Consider the following 24,472-nt stretch of genomic DNA (forward strand, 5'->3'; position numbering starts at 1 on the left):
GTGAGACTGCTTTAAGTTCAAAATTCAATTGTAAACAGATGCCAGAAAAAAAAGCAAACGGTGAAACCCACAGCCCTCCGTACCAACTGCTGTAAGGGAGACTTCCCTTATCCTCTTTCATCCCCTGGGATGAGGGGGCAGTCACTCTGAATAAGGAAAAAAATGAACACTTGATGCCAGGAATAATGACATCATGGGAAATTTTTGTAGAAGTCATCAAATGATATAGAAATTGGCAACACTACCGAATTTACTTCATTTTCATTAAAATGAAAAGTGGAGACAGTGGATCTGACGAGTGTGTAAGAGCATTGTGACCTCCACGCATTATGAGCTAGCAAGAGCCTGTCTGTAAGGGAAACAACATTTTAGACTTCCAGATTAATTTCTGTGCCTGAGATGCACTAACAGAGAACATATTTTCATATACAAGCAGTTTCAGCTGCTTATAGCAGACTAAGGCACAAACCTAAAGAATGAACTAAAATGCTTCGGGGGAAGGGGAAAAAAACCCAAAACAACAAACACTTCAGCTACTGCTTTACTCAATTGCACCTCTACCTAGCTCTTCAACACCTTACACAGCCATAATTACCATTTAGAGAATCGCCAAACCTCAACTCAAAGTCAGCACATCGATGTGCATAGAGGATAGATTACACAGTTCCAACACTAAGTATAAGCAGCTAATGTCTATTATATGCTGACTGAAATCTAATTATTTGCATCATTACTATGAACAACTGGCAGGCACAATTGCATGACACCAAGTTATATTTTGATTAACAGCATTTAAAAATTTTAGTATTTCCAGGCAGAAAACTTACAATACTGTTCTGCACATAAAACATCACACAAATTAAGACACGTGATGGGGTTTTGGGATTTTTTAAAAATCCACTACATGAGAAAATAAGTTTTCAAACTGAACCATGGTAGCATATGCATTGTTAGCAAGAATTACCTTCACCAACACAAATGCTGATCTTACGAAAACTTTCCATGTGCAATAGCTTTTACTTAGTTTTACTTTCAAGTCTTCTTAACCTATATATAATCTTAACCATTTACCTATATAAAAGCAAGTGATGCTGACTTTTCTTTTATACAAGGTTAAAGACAAACTATGAAGTCGTATTACATATATTGCAGAACACCTTTATTTTTCCCATTTCAGGTATTTTCAGGCTGAGAGGCATGTTTGGCATTGTAGTAGTGCTCTAAACAACTGGGCCTACATTTTGCAGCAAAAATCCTTCCAGATTAGGTGAGACTCACAAGAACCGGTACAGATTATATCAAGTAATATTGTGTCATTCCTCCTCTTACATTGCAACAGCAAAAGGTCACAAGCAAAAAGTGAATGAACTTTACTTTAAATTAACCACCTGAAAATTTGGGAAATTGAAAAATTAGTTTCCTGGGTTTGGTTTTGGTTTGTTGGGGGGTTTTTTGTGTTTATTATTTTTTTTTAATTTGAGATTTCTGCTTATTCTGGTTGTTTGGTGAAGACTGTGATTCATTCCCCCTCTTCACTCCCTTGCAATAAACACCTTTTTTGCAGAGGAAACGTACAGTATATGCGAAGACTGCAAGACAGCCTAGCACACAAGCCTGTAGACATGAGGCAAAACCTGAATGGTAAAAGAAACTTAAGATAAAGACTTTGTAACACAGAGGACACTGGAATTAACACTGTGATACAAAATAATCTCTAGGCTTAGTACCTCAAAAACCTTGTTAATTACTAGAATCTCAAAATTCTAGTAATTACAAGCATCGTAAGAACACTCTTAAGTATATGATGCCTTTGGTTTTTTTAATACAAACTCCCAGGTCATAGTTAAGGCAACCGCAACCTCAAAAATGAATCTGTCTTTCAATAAAAACATTGTGTTTATTAGAACAGTTAATTGTTTATTGTATAATTACTAGTTGCTGGAATGTAGATTCTTATCTCAAAAAAACCCTGCATATATGCCTTCAGTTTACATAAGCTTATCCTAAACACAAGCACAGCAATCTGAAAGAAGATTACTGCCTTAGGGTTTCTTTTTATAAAATTTAGCTTTAAACAGATGAACGTATACAGCATGTAATTCACATATCAAAAACACATTAAGCATTGCAAACAACATTATGGCTACCTAGCCCTTTGTACTCTACTTTCAAAGTCTGTTGAAATTCCACAGGAGTTCTCACCTGTCCTGAAATGTCAGATTAGTTACTGAAGAGACACATTCACATTACTTGGTACTTTGTTACTTGTTATCATTAGTTGCTATACAAGTTAGTTGCTCTAAAACCACTTCCCCTTATCACTGATGTATCACAGTGATTTCTCACTTCTACTGGCATAGTTAACTGCACTGTGGAGTGATTGCTGCTAGAAAGTAATACATATTTGACACACAAATGTGGAAAATAGTTTCCCCTGAAGTATTTTTCATTGAAAAGTTCCATTCAATTTGAATATAATATTTAAGTGTCCTTTTAGAGTTTTCCTATGAAGAGCCATCATTGTCATTGTCGTAACAAAGCAACCAAAAAATCCTTACGACAATGACAAGTGAAACAACTTATTAATCTGGGGGTTTTCACCTATATCAGTTGGGCTACTAGAAGATAATTATATCTCCAGTAAAATCTGAGGAAGAAAAATGTATAGTCATTGCACTTAATTGTTACTAAAATCCCTCTAACCTTGATCTACAACTCCTTTTTGTTAGTCCGGATTAAGTCTTTCCTGAATCAACTCTTCACATATGTGTTTCTATCGCTATTCTTATGATCTTATTTTCACAGCATTCTTCAATCTAATAGTTTCACATAAATTTAGGTCTCCAACTGCAAAAGGTTACTGGGTTACGCTGCACGCCACCCTCCTCACCTGCCAAGACAACTATCTGGTTTGCACTTTACACAGGCGATAGATGCATTTCTTAACTTCAAACTCAAATGGAAGGATCACGTTTACAAGGAAACAAAATGTAGTGGCACTAAGCACTGGACATACAAGTAATCCTTTGTTTTTACTTCTGCTTTTCTTCAAAAAACCTTCCTCTCCTAGGCACCCATATAGAATGAAATCCAGAAACAAAAAAACTTTAAGGAAGTATCTTCGTTTACTCAATACACAAAGTATCATTAGGTGAAAATGGCCTTTTGCTATGTTTCTACTTTATTTTCTAGATCAATTTTCATTAGAGCTTAGCAATTTCTAAGGTCTTCTGGGTTTTTTTTTTAAGTTTAGTAACAGCTATTATTCGAGCTCTAGGGAAACTTACACGGCTTACATGAGAAACAGACCAGGACTCTCACAGAGCAAAGGAAACTTCTGGGTGCAATACCTTGCTCTTTTGTTCTTGGGCACTTGTAACTTCTGCCTCTGATATAAAGGAAAACTACTAAAAACCCACATTAAATCACAGAGCATTTTCAAAGTGTTCAAACAGTGCAGGCTGTGCTCAAAGTGAAGCTGGACACCTACAGGACAAGTGGTCGCACAGGGAACTCCTGACTGCAGGAGAACTGAGAAGCGCTCCCGCCATCCCCAGAGGGGAAACCTCCATGCCCCAGGTCCGGGCTCCTGCACAGGCTGGCAAGTTTGAGATCCAAAACAACCAAACCCAACAAAACAAAAGGCACAAACCACACAAGTGATCAGATTTGAGGCAAAACCAGAAAACAATCTGGTCTTACTTTTGGGCTGCCTGTTCTGCCTCACTGAAAACAAGAGGAGCTTCCTGACTCCAGAGGGAAGATGACTAGGCGTACAGTCCACTTCTAGTCAATCACCAAAACTGAGATTAAAAACCTAATAGCCTCATGCTGACAAGGAAACACCTTAAAACTCACACTTTGCATTTTCTCTGACTTGAGATATGTGAAATGGGGAAAGATTACTCAAATTCCCCTCTCTCCCCCAAAGCTCAGGCACTGGCAAAGGGGTCTCTCTTCCATCGGCCCCTTAGCCACGCATCAGGAGTTCCACTCAGAGGCTAAAAGCAAAGCTGTCTAAGATCCAAACACCACCAAAATGACAAATGCATTTCTAAATATTAAAAATACCATCCTAAATATAAGATATAGAAACCGATACGCAGGTTACAACTCTTTTTGTCCACTATATTTCACTTTAAAGATGTAAAATGCAGTTCCAGCTTGCATTACCTGCTGGTTCATATTTAGAATTATTTTAATATTAGAAACAACATTTAATATTTTGTTTAAATACTTAACTTTGTTTATCTGCCTTCATTCACAGCACACCATGAAGACAGAATGCAAGAGCATTACCTGGAAATATTACTTGAATTTAAATACAGATGATAGGGATGGTAAACAGCCTTTCAGCCAGCGTGGGCTTCAGCTGCCCATACTAACCACAATGGAATTAACTGCTGTTTGCTACAGTCTAACTAGAATGTAATTCATCATCTAGGGCTTATCTGCAGCTCAGAATAAAATTAAAATTTAAAGACAATGTTATAGGTACACATTTAATTAAGAAAAATGGTTTTGATCTTGTATTTTAAAAAGCAATGACTAGGAAGGCAGATTCATAGAGGATGGAGGGAGTTGCCTAGAAAGAAAGTTGCTACTTAAGTAAGTTCAGTACTATTTGTTAACACCAAATCACTCCTGTCCAATGGACAGGCCAACACATTTCTGGAAGTTTCAAAGCAAGGCTGTAAAGACAACAGAAAATGTTTCAGAAATTAATTCCAACGGGGGGAACAGACTCCCGCTCAGCCCACTCATTTCAGTGGAAAATATTTTTTTTCAGAAATGTATATAATACGTGATTTGTCACCTCTATTTCCACAGATATACTGGAAAAGACGCTGCAAGAACTAAGTTGGTTCAAGGCTTGCAAACATTGGCAGGTTCAGGAAAAATAGGAAACCAGCCTACTCCTCACCTCTAATTCCCCTGATCCTCTCGTTAGATGGCACAAGACAAGACAATCCTTCACGTCTGAAGATCCAAAAAATATTTGCACAAAGAGGAAGAATATTTAGTAGTCTAGAACAGTTATGGTATCCACAAAAGAAAAAAATAAACTGCTACTTAAAAAATAAAGTCCACTACTGAGAAATCAGAAGAAAAGCATCTCTAAAATCAATATATCTTAAAAGGTACACAGAGCATTCCTTTAGGAACAGTATACATCTTTAGCATTTGCCTAGCCTGTTGTTGAATTACCACATAAGAAATACATAGAAGACAATATTTTAAAATATTATTAACTATCTAATAATATTACTCTTCAAGTTAGATAACTTTTAGAAAGATGGAAAATATAGAATCAGACTCCAGTGCTGTGGTATGTCAGTAAAACACAGAAGAGTAGTTTTTCATCAACAATCTCAACTGTCTGTTGGTTATGTCACGTTCTTCCCTTTCACTGTAACTACAGACTACATATTCAGTGTAGAATGTATCAAATCATAACATACCAAAGACAACTAAACTTCACTCTTTCCTTAAAGATGAAGTTATAACACTTCAATTCATATGCAGAGCCACCAACAGCCTGGCTGAGAGTGCCGTGACATGGACCAAAGACTGCCTCGAGGTACTCGTAAGAGGAAACACTCGTTACTTCCTTGCTTGCTAGGAGCTGAGATAAGAAGCTTCTAAGAAATACATCTTGAGGTAGAAAATTACATGCAGGGAACTGCCTGTGAATGAGCAAAGTTCATGCTGTTCCTGTGATTCTGCACCTGAACAGATGTTATATCTTAAGGGAAGAAAAAGATTTTATGGCAAAAAAAAAGTTCATCTCCCTTTTATTCCCATGTTAATATGTCTGAACTCTTTATGCTTGATCCTTTTAAGAAAAAAACTAAAACCGCTTCAGGAAAGCCAAAATAGTCTTACTGGTACTTCAATACCTGAGTGCAAGTGCTGGCTTGTCTGATCAAGTAACCTGTGGAGTTCTTAATAACAAAGACAATGTAATTCCATTTTCATAAGATCAGTTAAACTATGTCTTGAAACTATGGATGTGAAAACTAATACTCAGATTGAAATGAGCTATTTATAAACTTCAACTTGAGTTACTATAGAGGGACTGGACAAAGTACTTTGTATACAATCTAAATTATCTTTTTGATGAGGTTATTTATGATTGACATGCAGTACATTTAACTTTTTTTTTTAAAGAAAAACAAACAACCAACAACAGAATTGTCAAATACCACTACTACTACTCTTGGCTTTGACAAAAAATTCTTGGTAACCTAACCAAAGCAATTTTCTAAAAGAAATTCTGTGGCTTACAAAAATCAGATGCACTACAAAAGGCAAAAAGGATGAAGGTACTTTAAATTAAAATTTCAAATTCTAAACACGAACTACTTTGAATTCTTTTAATGAGAAAGTCCAAAGCTCCCAGCCAGCTAGCAGGAACCCAGAGGCCGGGAAGCATCCCTGGGCTTTCAGGCTCCTCGCCACGTGCCCAGGAGCAAGGCTGCAGGACTTGGGTGACCGCCTGGCTGCAGCAGCCCCAACCACTGCTGTCCCTCCGGCCATTACCCCGTAAGGAGACTGAGGCTGGCGGCAGCAAGGCAGGTTTCTGTTGGAAACTCCTCTGTGTCCTAGCAGGAAATTTTGAGGAATTCATTCAAATCCATCACACAAAACATTCCACAGGGAAAAATGGCAACCGTACCTAAATCTGAACATTGAAAAGAAAACTGACCAGAAAGCACTGTATTAGTTAAGAAGCTCTTTACAGCTTACCCACTTCCCCCCCACCCTCTTCTACTGTAACAGGGCTACAACCTGCCTAAACCATTCTATAATAATGCCAATTCTGAGCTCCTGACACACTTCTCCAGATTTCAAGGCCTGGAAGCAACTGTCAGTGTTCCTGCTCTGAATATTGAAGCCTAACTTTTATGTCCTTAGTGACTCAGTATCACCACTCCCCACATCTAAACAGACACTCATGTGGCCCACATTCACCACCCAATTTCTATTATAACGCAGTGTCAGAAATAATTTTAAGCCATTTTTTTTGCCAAGCCACATCTTGGAGGTTCGTACATCTTCCCTCACAGCTTCTACTCTATGGCTGCCTGCAGAAAAATAAGTACCCCATTATGGTCTGTGTAGCTTATACCATGGAAATAACTGCAATCTTCTCTTCTCACCTTTTGAGGCACTGGATTATTTTGTCACCATGTTTATTTATCCTCTTCTCTTACCTATTCTCTATGAAAGAACTTTCTCTTTACCCAGCACAGAGATAATAGCTGTGACTTTTTATATTAGTAATATTTCTCTCCTACAGAGCTTTACTCACAATTTGAAAAGATTTTTGTATCAGACAGTAATGGAAATCTAGCACTTTTTCTCCAATGTGTGATGCTATTCTGTTGTCAAAAGTGTACTTGGAGATATTCAAAACTCTTCTCAAGATCATCACAGTATTAATGGTTGAGCACACATATAATCCTCTATTACGGCTAGCCAAGATACACACAAGAAGATTTCATTACTTTTAATAATAAAATTTAATTTCAAAATATAAAAATCAGCAAGGCATTATCTCAAAACGTGGCTTAGCCACAGCAGTGCCTTATTAAAAATACAATTCATTTTAGCTATTGAAATGCTTCTCAACTGTTATCCTCTCACAGTAATTACAGTGTAATATTTTGTGGCAAGCTTGAGTATTACCTTTGGGGTACTATAGGAATACTGGATATCTCATTTCTCAATAAATCCTTTATTTTCTAATTATATGGAAAAGACAACGCTGAAGTTGAGAGATTAATCACAGAACAGGTAAGAAGTGTAAATATGTATGTCTTACCCACTGACAGACCCATCCAGGGCATACCTCTTTTAATTACCAAATCGCCAAGCAGTTCACAGTTCCGTAACTCATGAAGTATCTCCTCCTTTAATCTAAGGAAACTAAGGCACAAACGTTAAGTCACTCAGATTTACAGGCCTCACAACCAAGTTTCAAATAGTCAGTACTGAAGTAAGACTCAGTTTCTCAAGGTTTTGTGAAGTTAAAATTTTTAAGAGCTCAGTACACAACCACTATGAAGGTCAGTAGCTTCACAGCTCACAGCCACAGAATCGAGGCATCTACTCACTGACTGCATCTGAGACCACAAACTTACCTATCCTTGGTCATCTGTACAGCCTACAATCGAGGTCATTAAATAGCCTCTAAGCCTTTTAGCACACCTACATGTCTGGCTACAGTGTTTTCCCTGTCCCACCACATACTGCAAGGGCTAAGCAGCTCATATGAGCTCCTTTAGAGTCAGTGAAGTGGCATCCCTGTGACTAACACTACTTCCATCCATACTTAGGAGGTGTGTTCAGGAAAGATCTAACATACTAACAACACACAGTTCATTGTAAAATGCAGCAGCAAGAGTCCTTTGCGTTAAAGAAAACATCACAGGGTGTTACCACCTAGTTTTATAGGATAAATTAGCATAGTCCTTGCACGTAGCTCCCATACCTCTTCATCCTAAAACAGTTTTAAATTCACATTTCTAAGCTTGCAAAGAGGACCCTGGCCTCCACGTGTGTCCAGTTACTATTTAGCTGGCAACACTATACAAACTCAGGTGCTTGTGAACTAGAAAACATGTGCTGTTCAAAACTGTAGAAAAATAGTTACAGCCACGTGGCATTTATGTTGAGATGGGGAAAACTTACTATATAAAACAAATTACTTAAATATGCCCCACGTATTGATTTAAGATTTCCTGACATTCAGGCAGATGTCTAAATAAAAACAAGTATTAATAGAGATCAAAACAGTACACACACACACAAACTAGAAAATTCCTTTAATTTGTGAAAAGCCTGTATTCTTTTTTAAAGAGAACAACAAATATGAGTTTTTTGAAGGGGAAAAGAAAATCCCAGCGCTCTTCAGTGGCACTGGGCATTGGTAACCTCCAGGTCACCAGTTTCAGCAAAAACTGAAGGTAGGTAACAAATGGTTACTGTTCAGAGTCCTAAGGAGTTGGTTTTCCAGGATCACTCTTTGCCTAGCAAATGATCAAATGTTCACAATCAAAAGAAACCTATTAGAAATCCTTTTCTTGGCAGACTCAGTACAGAATAATGAAATGGGAGGGACGCAGGAATTGAAGGATTATTCACTGTCTAGCACTGGCATTTCTGACACGAAGAAGAGAGAAAGTAAACAGGATGTGGTGTGAAATATTAAATTGCCGTATTTCTGAAAGGGATTTCCTGGTCAGAAAAAAAGTGCAACACGGAACGTGCAGCACACACTGGTACATTCAGTATCGCCGCAGAACACCAGCTCAGTTGCACACACACCACGCAGGCGCAGTGGCCATTTGTCTGGCATGTTCTAGATGTCCAAAAGCTTTCAGAACAAGTTGCCAGACATCTGGAAACACTAGACAAAGGGCTAGAGTCCTCAAACTCTTCTCACACAACACTGCCAGGTGGAAAAGAGGGCTATCTCCAGAGAAATCTGGATGTATGACAGCTCCAAGTATAATTCATACAGGGTTATTAAGGAATACATGTTCCTTAGTATCCTCCTATGTAAATACTGTTATTCTAAGATAAGGATGCCTAAGGGTGCCCTCTTCCCGCTGAGTGTAATTGGTTACACTTATACAAGGCCCAAGCAAGCAACAGAGGTAGGCACGTAGAAGATGAAAAAGAAGAAAAACATTATGGGCAAATAAAAGCTTGTCTAAACATATGTAGGTTCTTGTTGAATTGTTTTGGAATAAGAAAGTTCAAGTATGCAGGAATCAGGAATAAAAGCTCCTTGCCCCTATTTATTGTAACCCATGGTCAGAGAGGTTCTGAGGATGCTCTGTGTCTATTCATCCCCAAAAGTGCTCACAGTAATAAAACAAGGAAGTAATGTAAGAAGAGGCAACAGAGAACAGCAGAAGTAAAATCAAAAACTATGAAATCTGCCCAGTGAGGTAAGTAAACCTAGTACTTTATAACCAAGAGCTCCGTCCCCTCTCAACACAATACTCCTCTGTGCCTAAAAGTTTTAAGGATTTTCTTTTCTCTGTCACTTGCATGGTACAGTAAGAAATGTCATGCTGGAAAGGCTGAACTCTGCATGCTGCTCAAAGTTATTTTTGTCACACTTAAGGCTACTATGAGAGGTTGGAAGTGAGACTATTAATGTGCTGCCTTTTAACTGGTTTTTATTTAGGTTGGTGCTTTTTTGTTTGTTTTATGATGTATGGAATAGGCAGTCATCATACAAAACAACTTTTTGACATGCACATTTGTGAATGCTTTCACAAAATACAAGTAAAAAAAATCCAAGGAAAATGAACCCACTGTGAGAGCTCTAGTATTGTTTAGAATTAATATAATCCAGTCATAGGTGCTTTTTTCCTGACAGGAACAAGGATTTTTCTAAAAACAACCTCCTTCTTATGGCAGCATCGTGCCAGAATCAACAGCATCTCCAAGAAAAAATAAAAGGTGGGCAAAAGTACAGAAGAAACAAAGGGAAAAGGTTGTTCTCTGGCAGTAATAAATGCCTACAATCAAATTTAGCAGGATGAATGGTAAAAAACACATATGGGACTGAAAGACCTTTTGCATAGATGGAAGATTAGAAAAACCTCCTCTTTCAGAACGTATTCAGTAATCTGTGTGCAAGTTGGCCCCATGGGAAAGGGCTTATATCTGAAACACCATTCCAGGTGATCTCAAGAGAGGTCAAGCACTCAGCTAACATGACATTAAGTGCTGCTGGTAGGGAAGCAGGTAGTACAATTTGGGTGGGATGCTCATTGAAGACAGTGACATGCCAAGGCTGAGCCCATCTAAAAGCTGCCCAGGACCACAGGCCAGAGTCCCCGCCGAGGCCACACGGCTCACTCCTTACACCTCTCTGCTCCCTGCTCATCCCCTGGTGCCAGCCACCCTCTGGATTCCTGTCGGACAACACAGGTACACCAGCACAGCTCTCCAACTCAAGTGAAAGCTATTCACCTTCTCAGTCAAGATAGTTTTCTCAAGAATTAACAAATCAGACCAGCTCCCTGTGCAGTTGCACAAACACCAGAGCCAATGCAAGGGAGGAAGGGAGCCCCTTTCAGCAGCAGCAAGCCTGAGCAGCGAGTTCAGCCATCTCACATAACTGCACCCTCAGACTAAGTTTCAACTCACTCCTTCTGCACACTGTTCTATTTCACCATTTCTCACGGCAGCAAAGTGACATAAAATGCTTAAAATGTTTCATGTAAAGTTGTTGTTAAACCTTAAGACTGCTACGTAGGATGTAATTCCAAACAAGCTTATGTGGCTCAGTTTGAAAATTCAGCAAAGATTTCACAAGATGACCATACCTCTGCATCTGTGAAAAGCTATGGGGCACGCAGCAAGAAAGTGCCTCTCTATTCAGTCAGTCTTTGACCTTGTCACAGCTGTTATTTCAGTGCGTACCAAATGCAGGTTAAAACAAAAAAAAGTTAAAGAAAAAAAAGAAAAGAAAAAGGAAAAGACGACCAAACAAAAGGTAGGAAGTCCCTGTAAGGTACCTATGCTACACCATGGACTACCCGGGTTTTATTTTGTATGTATGTTTTAGATACAAACTATGACAGAAAGTTTGGTAAGATTTTAAAGTGGCCTACATTTTTATATGTTTATAAAGTTTATTTAATCCTTCTGTGCCTTTTCTTTTAATAGCAAATGTTCTAAATATATTCACAGTTTATGGGCTTTACCTTTCAACATTCGAAATACTATGCCATAGGGAACTTTTTGTAGGAAATGTGTTTAACAATAAACATTGGTTTTACCTCTCAGAACAATTTAATCTGATGAAAGAAAATGTTCTATGCTTTTCTAAAGCACACTATCTGCAATTTTAAAGTTTTTATAGGTATGCAGAAATCCATTAGAATTTTAAATTGAGCCTTAACTAAATCACAATTATCATACAGTTGTTAGAATAAGCATTGGCTTGACAGCTATGCAAAAATACAAGTTAAAAAGTCATCATAATCATTTATCATGAAAGTTTAAGTCTCCCACTTATGTAATTTTGCATATGAACTCTCACTGTAACTAACTCATTATCTTAGATTAGCTGCTATAAATATAGGCTGCACTAACCAAATGTCAGCGTTATCTATTGTAAAGAACCATCTTGAACTAAATTATATAAACCCCCGTGTATTTGGGTAGGGCAGAGACAGACAGACTACCAGGCATAAAGAAACATCAGAGACCACAGCAGTTGCCATAAAATTTAAAACAACAACAAAGTAATTGTGCCTGACATTCAATGACATATAGCAGAAGACTTGAGTCTTAGAGCTGTGGTAAAAGCTAAACAAGAACAGTGAGATCCCTTGACCACTAAAAATCCTTCTCTGAACAAAACCCTAGAAGTGCCCCCAAGTCAAACTCAACCAGAAACCTCATCCGTTATCACCCACCTCCATTTCTCTTTCCAGGCAATTACAACAGTCTCTCAAACAATCACACGTTCACCTGTTTTCCGAAGACCGTTTTTCTCAAGCGAGTAACGAGTAAGCATGACATGTGTTACCTGCTATTCAATATGGGACTAGCTTTAGACTGTGCCACAAAGAGAGAGTTTCAGCACAGAAGGAAGGTTTTCTAACAGCTACAGGAAAAGGTCAAAAGTGGCAGTGTGCCCACACAACCATCAGAAATTCTTTCAAGATGCTGAGAGCCTGTGTAAGAGGTGTGTGGGGAGGGGGAACGCAGAGGACAGGAGCACACCTTTCAGCCCCCTGCTACGGGGCTGCCATGGCTGCACTGCCCAAATACACTCTCCAGTGGGAGTGATCTCTGCTAACGTGGTGATTCAAGTGATTTCCATCATCTCCCGTCTCCGTTTCACTATCTTCTCCTATTCCATGGGAAAAGTTATGTCACAGCAGGCCTGGTAGCAATGTCCTCATAATACTTCACCACACATTTCCTTTCAGTTGATAAGAATAATGCCACTGCACAGACAAAACAGTGCCTGCAAGAAATAAGGAGCAGGATAAAAACCAGATGGCTGAAGTTAAGCGCAGGAAGACAGGAGCAACGCTTGTAGGGAGGAGAAATCATTTTGACGAGCTGAGACTGTGAACATGGCTTTCCACACAAAGGGAACATAGCCTGCCACGACACAGCCTGCATGACACATACGCATAAATATGAAATGAAATTTGGATGAAATATTGTTATCTATATCACCTACAGGCTGAATTCTTTTCAAGCAAGTACCAGATGAACATGACACACATTTTTTCAATTTAACATCAGGCTAATGCAGCTTCAGCTGTTTAGAAGACTACCTGTCAAGCACAATCAAAAACACCATTTTGAAAAACGTGAAGTGATCTGTAACACAAGTCGAGAACATTGACAGCATATTCCCTTACAGCAAATCTATACCTTCGTGATTTGCTTCTGGGCTGGTACAAGCCTTGGCAGTGATAGTTGTGACTCTCACAGCCCAATCCCCCCTGCAACTGGCTCCATCCATAACTGACAAATGTTATCAGTGATAGGGGAACCACAAACACCTATGCAAGCCCAGACTGTATTTAAGATTGGAGTCCAACACTGTTCACATCTGTAAATCTTGCTGAAGACAGGGGATTTTAATTCGTACTGAAATGACACAAAATATGATTCACAGTATTTTCCCTGCCCTTGCTACAGTTAAACAAAAGTTAAAACGCTTCAGTCAATGCATTTAAAATGCATCATTCATCACCATCTACACAACCTCCAGATGAAACTTAAGAACTGAAAGCAAGGTCTTCTTGACATTGCTTCCTAAAGCATAGCATAAATACTGCCATATCATGAACGGATTCAGTAATACTAATTTGATTTTTTTGATTAACAATTTGATTGGTAAAGGTAGCAGGCATTGCTTCAACGAGCTTCTGCACAGTACTTATCTCAGGACTATTCTCCATGCCATTTCAATTAAGGAATTCCCAAAATATAAACTTAATCTTGCATTAATACAGCAGCTATTAAAAAGATTAAAGTTACATTTCAAAACCAGGGTGGTGTTTTTTTAACATAGAAAATAATCATCAAACAGTTGTGTTTCTTCTAAGATCCCAGAGGAATCCACTTTTGCTCCTGCACTACATATTCTTCAGTGACCTGGAAAATCCAAACCTTCCTCATGAAATAGATGGCATGATCCTCAATAGATGATGAGAATTGGGGAAAGCAATATAGAAAAGACATGTCACTGACTCCCGCAGAAACGAACACATCAACGTGACCAAGAGCAGTTCAACAATTAGGAAGAAAGATTAGAAAGAATGGTAGGAGACCCCACTGTGCCATGCAGGCAACTCTGCAGACAACCTGGCTAAACATAGCTTCATGGGGCAAGGCTTTGGCCAAAAAACCTAACCATCCTCGCAGTTCTCTGCAAAACAAGGAATCTGGAGTCTCATGCCCAGGGAGGTCCTATTATCTTCTTACTTAACATTGACTTAATTGCTTCTAAAATGAAATGTCCACAATTTAGAAAGGGTGACAATAAATTGGAAGGAGTCCAGGAGAAAACTGAGAGAATAACTGCAGAAGAAAAAGAAATGAAAAGAAAAAAAAGAATGCCTGGTAACAAACGTCAGAAGATAATTTATTTTTCTTAATAAAAAGCATATAAAGCAATAAATAAATGAAAATTCATAAGAATCATACTCAGGAAAACATGAGATGTAATGGGATTTTCAGTGTTGATGAGGCTATAGCAAGATTCAGTGGCTGTAAACTAAATGTAGCCCTCTTCAGATCATAAATAAGAAATAAAACACAAATCAGCCACTTGCACAGTTTACCAAGAATTGTGCTGAATTCTGCTTCACTAGAAATTTTTAACTGCACCTTCTAAACCGTAAACTCTAGTTTCAAACACAGATGGGGGGGCGGGTGGAAGTCCTATGGCCTGCATTATGAAGAGGTCAGCCTAGCTGATTGCAACAGTCCTTCTGACTTGATAATCTATTAATCTTGTCAGATCAGAATACACGCCTGACCACTTTCAGGACCCAATGCAAAGTCATCCACAGGCACACCTATTCTGGCAGTGTATTTTTAGCCCCAGATTCTCTTTTACCTTTAAACGTCGTGGAGATAGGAACTGTAGATGTACCAAGCCAGAGGCATAAAAGGCAGGCGGTAACAAAAACCTCCTCGCCTAGAAAACGCTCATTTTAGTTGGCAGAGTTATACAATCAAAAGAGCAACGCAAAGCCAATAAGATATCCTGTATTTTTTCCGCGCTTCCCGGAACTTTCCACAACTCTCCGTGGGACCGAATCGCTCCAGACAAGTTTTAGCTGAGCGGAGGCTCCGCACGCCCCAGAGCAGCGCTGCCGAGGGACGCGGCCAGCCCGCCGCCGCCGCGGCAGACAAGGCAGGCACGGAGGGCGCAGGGTGATGCTAGCGCGGCGCCGGCCCAGGGGCTGCCGGCGCAGGGTGAGGTCGTCCGGTGCCCCGGCGTGCCCGGCCCCACCGCCCAGCGGGCAGCATTGTTCTGGCGGGCAGCGCCGGTGCCCGCGGCCCCGCGCACACGGAGCGCTCCCCGCGCCGCCGCCCCCGAGCCCAGCGTCGCCCCCGGAGCCGGGCAGGGACGCGTGAACTCTTGAACCCGCGCAGCCCAACGCGAGCCTCCGGGGCGGAGAGCGGCGGCCCGCCCCGCCGCCGGCGCCCGGGGACGGCGGGGAGCCCGCTCCGGCCGCCCCCCGCCCGGCTCAGCGGCCGTGCCCCCAGACGCCGAGGCCCGGCGGGACGCGGCCCGGCCGCCCGCTGCCCACCCACCGCCCCGCCCGGCCTCACCCGCCGCTCCGCTGGGCCCCACTCCCCCCCGGCCGCGCCGCCCCGCCTCGCCCCGCCGGAGAGGGCCCCTCGCCCGCCGTACCCCCGGGGCGCCCTCGGGCCAGGCCCCGGCCCAGACCCCGTCCTTTCCTGCCGCAGCCCCCCGGCGGACCCTCCTCACCTGGGCTTGAGGCTGCCGGCGCTCCGCTCGTAGGCCCAGGAGGCGGCGGGCTGCGCGGTGGCCGGGGCCAGGGGGTCGGCGAAGCTGGGGGTCGTCGGGTAGTTCCTGTCCATCATCGGGGCAGGGCGCGGGGCCGGGGCGGCGGGGGCTCCGCTGGGGCCCTGCGCGCAGGGCGGCGGCGGCGGGGACCGAGCGGGGCGGGTGGGAGCGGCCCCCCCCTGCCTCATGCGGGGCGGGCAGCGCCGCGGCCCCCTCCCCGGCGCGGGCCAGGCCGCCGCGTCCCGGCCCCCCTGCCCAGCCCTGCCTCCGCTCCCCTCCCCTCACCGCTCAGCGGCGGGCGGCGGCGGGCGGACGGCTGAGGGGAGCTGCGGGCGGCGGCGGGGGCTGCGCGGCGGCCAGGCGAAGACCCATGTCGGGCTGCTCTTTCCCAGGATGCACCTCCCCCGCCAGCGCGCACTGGGGCTCACGGGCTCCGGCTCCGTGGCCGGGGGGCAGGGAGGCCGCGGCGGAGGGGGCTGCCGCCGGAGCCACCGCGGCGGGGGGCGGAGGAGGAGGAGGAGGTCTGTGACTTGGGAACGGGCGGCCGCGGCCCGGCGGGGAAGCGCGGCGGCTGGCGGGGGGCGGTAGCCGCCACCGGGGCGGGGTGGGGGGTGCTGAAGGCGGGGACGGCCGGCCCGGGCGGTAAGGCAAGGCGAGGCGGGGGGCGGGGGGGGGAAAGGCCGGTTTCTCGGTGGGGCCGCGTCAAGTGAAGCGCTGGCGCTTTGTTGGAGGAGCCGGGGCGGGGCCATCTTGTTCCCGCTGAGGGGAAGCGGCGTCAGCGGCGGGCAACACCGCGGGACCGCGGCCTCCGGGGGCGGCCGCCGACCGACAAGATGGAGACCGACAGCCGCCACTACCCCGGCTGCCGCCCCGAGGCGACGGGTTGCCTCATGGGGAGCGCATTGTAAAGCAATTTGTAGGGCGGCTCTCCCGCCCTGCCCCGCCGCGGGGGGAGACGTCCGGGCAGGCGGGCGGGAGCGGCGTCACCGTCCGGTGACGCCGCTCCCGCCCGCCTGCCCGGACGCCTCCCCCCGCGGCTGAGGCGAGTCGACCCGCTGCTCTCCTCACAGGAAAATCTAACTCGTCGGGGAGAGATATAAAATAAAAAAACCCGGTGATGGGCACAGGGGTGCTGGGAGGTCACCGGGAGAAGTTCGTCGCCGTGTTTTCCCTTCAGGGGCAGCCCAGAGCCCTTGTTTTGCCACTTCAAGCTCCTGCCGGCGCTCAGCGCTTTAGGTTGGTCATCGCTCTGAGGATACTTTACAGGGGTTAAGTAATATAAAAGCACAGGCCTTTAGCTAATTATTTTCCTTTTGACAGCCTAAAAGCCTCTTATAGGCATACCACAGCTTTTCCAAAAAACTTCAGCATTCCCCCTCAAGAAATCATTGCAGGCCTGCAGCCCGATTAGTCTAAAAGTCAGCCAGCAAGGGAAACAATCTTTAAGCATCTAGAGCAACCTAAGTTACCTGGCGTCTGGGCTGTAAAGAATCTTTAAGCATCTAGAGCAATCTAAGTTACCTGGCGTCTGGGCTGTAAATTCCTGTATCTTTGCCTGTGCAGTTTGTTGTAGTATGAGGGAAAGGGGCACCAGCTTCCCAGAGCAGGGTAGGAGCGAAGGGGACATCCATCTCGGGCAGGGGGATGGTGGGTGAGCTATGGTGTCTGGCTTTCCCTGCAGGAGAAGAGCAGGAGGAATGTGCATTTGAAGAGAGGGTGACGGCATCTGGAGGCATTGCTCAGAAGGGGAAGGTGTATGCTAATGAGTAAGTGAGTCTTTTGAAGATTTCAGTTTGTAGTACTCCGGGCATGATCGAACGGCAGAGTGAAATGAATTTTGTAGTGAAACGCAGAGTGTAGAAACTTGGCTACAGCCAGTCAGATTAGATGGAAAAAAAAAACCCCAAAAACCCAAACAAAACCTCAACATTTGAATGAAAAAGTGGAGTGGTCAATATTAACTGAGAATGCCGGAAGGTAAGATACTTTAGGATGAAAAGCTGAGGTTCTGCTTTTCTCGTACCTAGTTTCAAGAAGCGGCAAATTCAACTATGGGAAGGAACGCAGCCTTTTGGATCCAGGAGGGAAGGGTAAGTGCGAAAGTAATCAGCAGCGACGAGACTGAGCTAAGTCACCCAAAGGCCAGGGCAGAGGGAGGAGGGAGAAGAAGCGTACCAAAGCCAGAAACCAGAAGAGTGAGTTTTCCTTGTGTTTGCATAAGTTAGCACCTGTGTTGCTTGCAGCTGGAGGAGAGTATGTGGGGGGTGGGAGACCTTTTTTCCTGGGAAGCACGAAAGGGTACTGTTTTACATACAAGACCTGATGACAGAAAATGACTCCAGTTTTATGCTAACTACTCTGCTGATAGCATTGAAAGTAGCATTTCCAGCGGAGAAGGGACCTACAGGTTTTAATTTCCCTGCAGGATCTCCACTAATCTCCATTATAATATTGCACTTAGAGTGCATTGTTTCCCTCAGGTGGGCGATACATGGACCTAAGTGGTACAAAATGCCTTTTCCACCTAGCTATAGTGTTTGGTTATACAGCCGGAGCCTGCTGGTGTGCCTTAAAAGTTTGTTGTCACAAATTTGCAACAATGTATCAATAAATTGTAAAACTGCTAGTGTTTTGTTTGTTTGTTTGTTTTTCTCAAGTAATGCCAACATGAACTTTAAAGAGTACCATAATATTGACTGTTTTCATTACAGGTTATTTGTCTAATGAGCAGGTGTTTGCGTGTTAATACTGTTAGATTGTGGCTGTAAAATCCTGTTGCACCAGAAATCACAAACAAGCCCCAGTCCAGATTTACAGGCGGGGAAATATACACAATTAGTTTAGACCATTAAATTAACTAATTGTCAATACACCACAGACACAGTGTTTCCTTGAACATGGTTGGAGTAGGTCTTCTTTTCTGTAATCAAATAGCAAAGTTGAGTGAAGCAGAAATTGTGACAGCTGTTGGCAAGTTTAATTTCTTTTACATGGTTTTGATAAAGGTGTAGACTGGAAACTTAATCGCTGATGTCCATAACCTCCAGTTTCTGGAGGTCATAACCAGTCAGTTTCTGCTGTGATTTGCTTTTCTTTTTTTGCTATGGGATAAATCTACTTGTCCTGAGACCAGCCTGTGAGACTTCCACAGTTTTCTCATAAAACTGATCCCTGCTGCTTGTTGCCATCCTCTGTCTAGGAAAGCTGCCTTTAATTTGTGCATTTTATCTTTTTGTAACTAAAAGATATTTTGTAACACTGTTCTCTAAGACAATGAAAGTGCCTGTTTATAGAGTGAGCGCTTCTACACTAGCCTGGTATCCACAATACTTATAAACAGCTTTTCTGGAAAGATGTGTTGGTGATAGAAAAAAATGCCTTGAATAGATCCTGTTAGTTATCTATGTTATTTTAATGCATAGATTAAAGTGTACATATTAAGGTGTGTATTTAGAAGTCATATTAGACATGTTCATGATTCTGAACATTGAAAATACTTTGATTCTTGAGTTAGTAAGGAATGCTTTAGCTTCAAACACAGCTATTACTTGTCGGTTAGGAACTGAGCTTTGGTGAGCTTTAAGACCTTCCAAACCGTAGTTCATAACTGAGTGCCTATAGCCAATAGTGATGTTGCATGTGCCTATCTCTCAAGTAAAGAATATCATGTATTTTTCTGAAACTTAAGCTAATACAATTTTTCACTCTATTTAAGAGCAAAATCTTAAAACAGCACTGTAACACAGTCTGTGCAACATACCAGCCTGGGGCAGTACTGAATTTTTGTTGCTTATTTCTTTCCCTAAATGAACAATCTCCACTTGGAAAAATAATGTAACAAATCCTTTACAGAGTCAAAAATGTTGTGTGATGGTTAAGAGACAGATTTAAGTACTTAAGGTAACCTTTAATTGGAGTTGTCTGCCTAAGGTCCGAGGAGAACCTTCAAAGCTGCAGCATGGGCTGCTGCCTACAGGTGCAGTGTGGCAGCAGGGCTGTGCTGCCTCAGCTGCTTGCTGACACCCGAAGGAGAAGGCCTTACTCTCCCTTCTTCCTTCCCTGCTCCACCTTCCCACTCCTAGTGATGTGCTCTGGCCACAAGGTCAGCAGTAAATGTGCTCCACTGGCAAAAGAACGTTTACTTTTTAGCCAGAGGTTATTTTTCTGTAATTTCACTGAGCTGAATCAGCTTGCTTTGCATCAAATGGGTGCTGGCTCAGGGCAAGCAGTGGTGGCGTGCAGCCAGAACCAGAGGGGAAGGGAAGATGAGAGGAGAGAGTGGGGAACTTTTGCTTTTGATGACGAGAAGTTGATTTGGCTCATGGTGTATTCAGTGTATAAATCTCTGGAGTCTAGGAGTGCTTGAGGATATACCTCTATTGACAGTAGCGGGCCTCTCTGCCCATACGCCAGTTCAGCCAGATTCAAGCCAGCTTCTGTGGCAGAACTGTGTTAGCTAATACACACTGCCCCTTAGGGAAACTTTCCTATTTTCCTCTTTCTGTTTAAATAATTTAATGTTACACAATGTTGAATGGCTATATTGCTTTTTGAGGTCTACTTTTATGTTTGCAGCAACCGTATGCCAAATGAAATGTAGGATCAAGCTAATGGGTAGTTGGCAGTTTTCTGTGATTTGATCATAATTAAAACCAATGTATTGATCACAAGTTCAGAGCCAGAATACTGCTTCAATTCATGCTTGGCATGGATTTATTTATTTGTAACTGATTTATTGATTTAATAAATCTTTGTTGCGTGGTGTGCTATTATTACTATCTGTGTTAACAGAAAAATGTCAGCCAGTGTTTGAGTTGAGTGTGATTGACTATTTTGTGTATGTACAAGACTGGCCAGGCAGAAGGCTACATGCTATGTTACAGCTCTAACAGTACCACGGATGCTAAAATACCAGGATAGGACCACTAAGGGTTCTTGTGCCTGCAGCAGCAGGTGTTACTGAATGGGGTGATTCTTCATAGGGCCAGCAGTTGCCGCCTGTGCTTCTGGCATCCCTTTTACTGAAGGTACAACAAACCTGGCTCTCCAGGGCTTTTCCCATGTCTATTCCCATATGCCCTCTTTTTTCCACAGAGTCCATTGCTCCTGTCTTTTGCCTTTCCCTAACAGATGATGCCTGGTTTTGGTCTTGTCCTGGCTCCTCCCTTATGTTTAAGTGCCAAAATATATATATTTTTGTCATGCCCTAAGAGGCTTTCAGCTAAGTCTGTAAACAGCTGGTTTTGCAGCTGGGCAGTTTTTGACAGGCTGAAAAGAATCACAGAACAATAGTCAGATGCACATGCTGGATCAGCAACTTAGACTGTTGTTGACTGAAGAAAGTAAAGGCACGGCATGTGGTTAACACTGCGAGTCTGAGATTGCAGCTTGGTCATTGAAAGTGGACAAAAATGATTGCATTTCAGTTCATAATATTTTATTTTGGAACTATCACAGCATCATAAATAGTTTGCTAACATACACAAACATCTTGGTGGTTAGCTTGCATTGGCTAACCATTTGTCAACAAAAGATCTAGAAATGCTTAACAGCCTTGTGCTGAGAGAATGAATCTTCACAATTGTTTGAAAATAGTGTTTTGGAGACTTGAGGATTTTTTTATTTTTTTAAAAAACTAATGTTTCAGAGATAAAGGTTCAAATACCAAGTCTGATCAGATGAAGTTTGAAGAAGTTAAGGCCAAAGCTGGTCTGGGTCTGATTTACTAACAAATTGTAACAAGAGCTCAAATTTCTGCAGTGTCTTTCTCTGTTGAACAGTGATGGATGGTAGACGTCCACTCATGGACTGTGAATGTAGCACCTTTGTGCAGGCTTTATATGTGTGCTGCTAGGCTGTACTGTCTTCCGTGAGCAGCAACGGGTAAGTAGATCAGATATTATGCAGTAATAACATGAATCTTGGTTAGGCACATTATTAATTACTGACTGGTTTTTGTTGTTGCTGTACCAAAGCAGAAAATTGCGGTTGCTTAACAGATTAGATTTTGCGTTTAATTTGGCGCATGGCCTCTTTAAACATAAAGCTAGACATTAAGAAATGTGTAAATAGGGAAGAAAGTGCTGCCCTTTCAAAGAACACACTCAATCTTGGAACCTCCCAGGAAATACTCTCTTTCTTTGCATTTCTTTACATATACTACTCTGTGCATTTCTTTCATTAAAAAGCTCAAATATATGTACAAACAAATGAAGCAAAATCTTCAGAATTCATTTTATTGAACTAAAGTTAATCTATGAAACCATTATACTTCACCTGACGTGACAAGAGATGACTGAGCCTGGTAGAAAGCTCACTGCAGCAACAAGATGGAAGGCCTTGTTTCCTTCATTTTCCCAATCCTTCCACACACCCCAAGGCACCACTTCTGGCACTTCTGTTGATTCAACTCTCGCACTCACAAGAAAACTGTCTGCTTTTTTGCTGGGTTGTTTACAAAGGGATCTAGTAAGCACCAGAACTGATAGAAAGTAAGTGGGAGAAATGTGCAATGACACGTGGGAAAAAGAAAGCTTAAATAAAACCTTTGCTCTTGAGCAAACTCATAGTTTTGTCAGGGAGTATTTTATTTTAACTCTTATTAGATACTTTCCTTTGTATCATAGCCATGCAGGGTATTTAATCTTAAATACTGGATGCTTATATGTTCAATATTTAGTAGTTGCTGATCTTCAGAGAAGTTAAACTGAAGGTGCTTGAACAACTTGAGCAATCACAGGTGTTTCTTATTTCCTAAATGAAATAGGCACTGTATCAGAAATCTAAAATCTGTCATAAGGCTTTTTCAAAACTTGTGTTTAATTGTACCCTTTTCTGGACTGAAATATATTGTCCTGATCCTTTGAAGTCTGGCTGCTACCTTTAAAGTGTGGGCTTCTAGAGGCTCCCGGAATGTGGGCAGCAAGATGCCTGCATCTGATGGCCCCTTTTGTTTCAGTGTTTACGTAGGCTAGGTGCTGTGCACAAAAAAGCAGGAGGGAAAGGAGGAGCTAAAGGCCTTGCTATTTCTATGAAGAGGCTAGGGAAGCTGTGCAAGGGTGGTTTTCAGAGGGGAAGAGGGGACCATGTGCTTGGGAACTACGTCCAGGAAAGAAAAAAATAATAATTAAGCAGTAAACAGGTGAGTGTGTGCAATAGCAGATTATAAATGGACACAGAAAAAGGAATCAGAGAAGGAAAAAAGGTCAGTAGCAAATTATAGGCAGAACATTAAGAAAGAACAGAAGGAAATGAAAAGTTAAATGTAAAGCAAAAGTAGTTAATGTAATTGTATTTTCAACATGGACAAAATTTTCTGCATCAAAAATTGCCAAAATACATGTGATAGTGTTCTGTTATTTTCCATATATGCTATTAGTGTAGTTACCATTGTGAAGTTGTAAATGTACCAAAAAAACCACCCAAACAAGCAAAAAAAAAAAAAAGCAAACAGAAAAAACCGTAAGATAATATATCTTATGGTAAAATAGAGGAATGGTATCCACCTGGTAAAAATCTGGGGAGGTTTCTCCCACCGGGGTCAACAGCAAACTAAATTGTCGTTTAAACGCTAATGGAGCTACTGTTGCTTCCCTTGTTGGTAGATCGTAGGCCCTGCTGTTCCCAGCTGGAGCCAGTCTTTTGCTGACATTTCAGTATTTTGCCAAGTTAGTCAGGGCCATTTTGCAGTAATTGTTTTTGACGTTTCAAAGAGAATGGGGCTGGCTTTCTATTAAATGGACACAGAGATTAGAAGTTAGATGGGAAATTTTGACTGAGGGTTTTTTTTTTTAAGTAAGTAGTGTCAGAATGCTGTAAACTTGCTCAACTTTCACATAACTTTCAGAATTGTTGAAATCCAGTAAAGACAAACTCCTCATTCTCTTTGTAGCTGGGCACTCTATAGCTAAAATAATATTGTAAACAGATGACATAAAAGACATCTTCCAAAGAACTGGGATCCTATTTTCCCAAGACTTTTAATGAGAATGAAGCATCTGTACCCCACCAGCTGTATTCCAAACCTTCATTGGTTGTTCAAGTACATCAGGAGATTCTGGTATTTTTTGAGGAGTTTTAACCAGCTAGCGCAGCTCATCTTGTGTGGTTGGGAGAAAAAGCACAAATATGACTATTGTCTCCCAGTGGGCAAAAGAAGAGTGACTAAATTTAGTGTCCTTTGCTGTGCTACAGTATTTGCTTTATCTAACTGCCCTCACCTATCCCTCCTGCCTCTCTGCAGAAGTTTCTTCTCAGTACACAATGAATACCTTCACTTCAGATTGAAATCATTACCAAAAAGTCCTGCTTCCTGCCTTGCTTTTGTATGCCTGTTCTGGTCCTCACTGGAGTGATCTTGTTCACTTCACTAACCCTAAGAAAGTGGATATTTTTTGGCCACATTATTGTGTTCAGTCTTCTCACCGA

The 24,472-nt window shown here is 42.3% G+C and overlaps 1 protein-coding gene and 1 long non-coding RNA gene across 3 annotated transcripts in view; one reads left to right on the plus strand and one right to left on the minus strand.

Annotated features, from left to right (window-relative positions):
* The window catches only part of QSER1 (glutamine and serine rich 1), a 46,621-nt gene extending 29,949 nt beyond the window's left edge, over nt 1-16,672 (minus strand). Inside the window, exon 1 of one of the 2 annotated variants that reach the window (XM_055813653.1) lies at nt 16,007-16,672. In XM_055813653.1, the coding sequence (XP_055669628.1) occupies nt 16,007-16,233 (227 nt within the window). In that variant the 5' untranslated portion in view covers nt 16,234-16,672. The remainder of the gene's footprint in view (nt 1-16,006) is intronic. The other variant, XM_055813652.1, reaches the window with a different exon arrangement.
* A 398-nt stretch (nt 16,673-17,070) lies between these two features.
* Nucleotides 17,071-20,814, plus strand: LOC129785127 (uncharacterized). Its single transcript, XR_008748735.1, has 3 exons — nt 17,071-17,281; nt 17,727-17,811; nt 18,073-20,814. It is a non-coding gene; the product is annotated as an uncharacterized LOC129785127 (long non-coding RNA).
* The last annotated feature ends 3,658 nt before the right edge of the window (nt 20,815-24,472 follow it).

The sequence above is a fragment of the Falco peregrinus genome, chromosome 9 (assembly GCF_023634155.1).
Source record: "Falco peregrinus isolate bFalPer1 chromosome 9, bFalPer1.pri, whole genome shotgun sequence".
Classification (NCBI taxonomy): domain Eukaryota; kingdom Metazoa; phylum Chordata; class Aves; order Falconiformes; family Falconidae; genus Falco; species Falco peregrinus.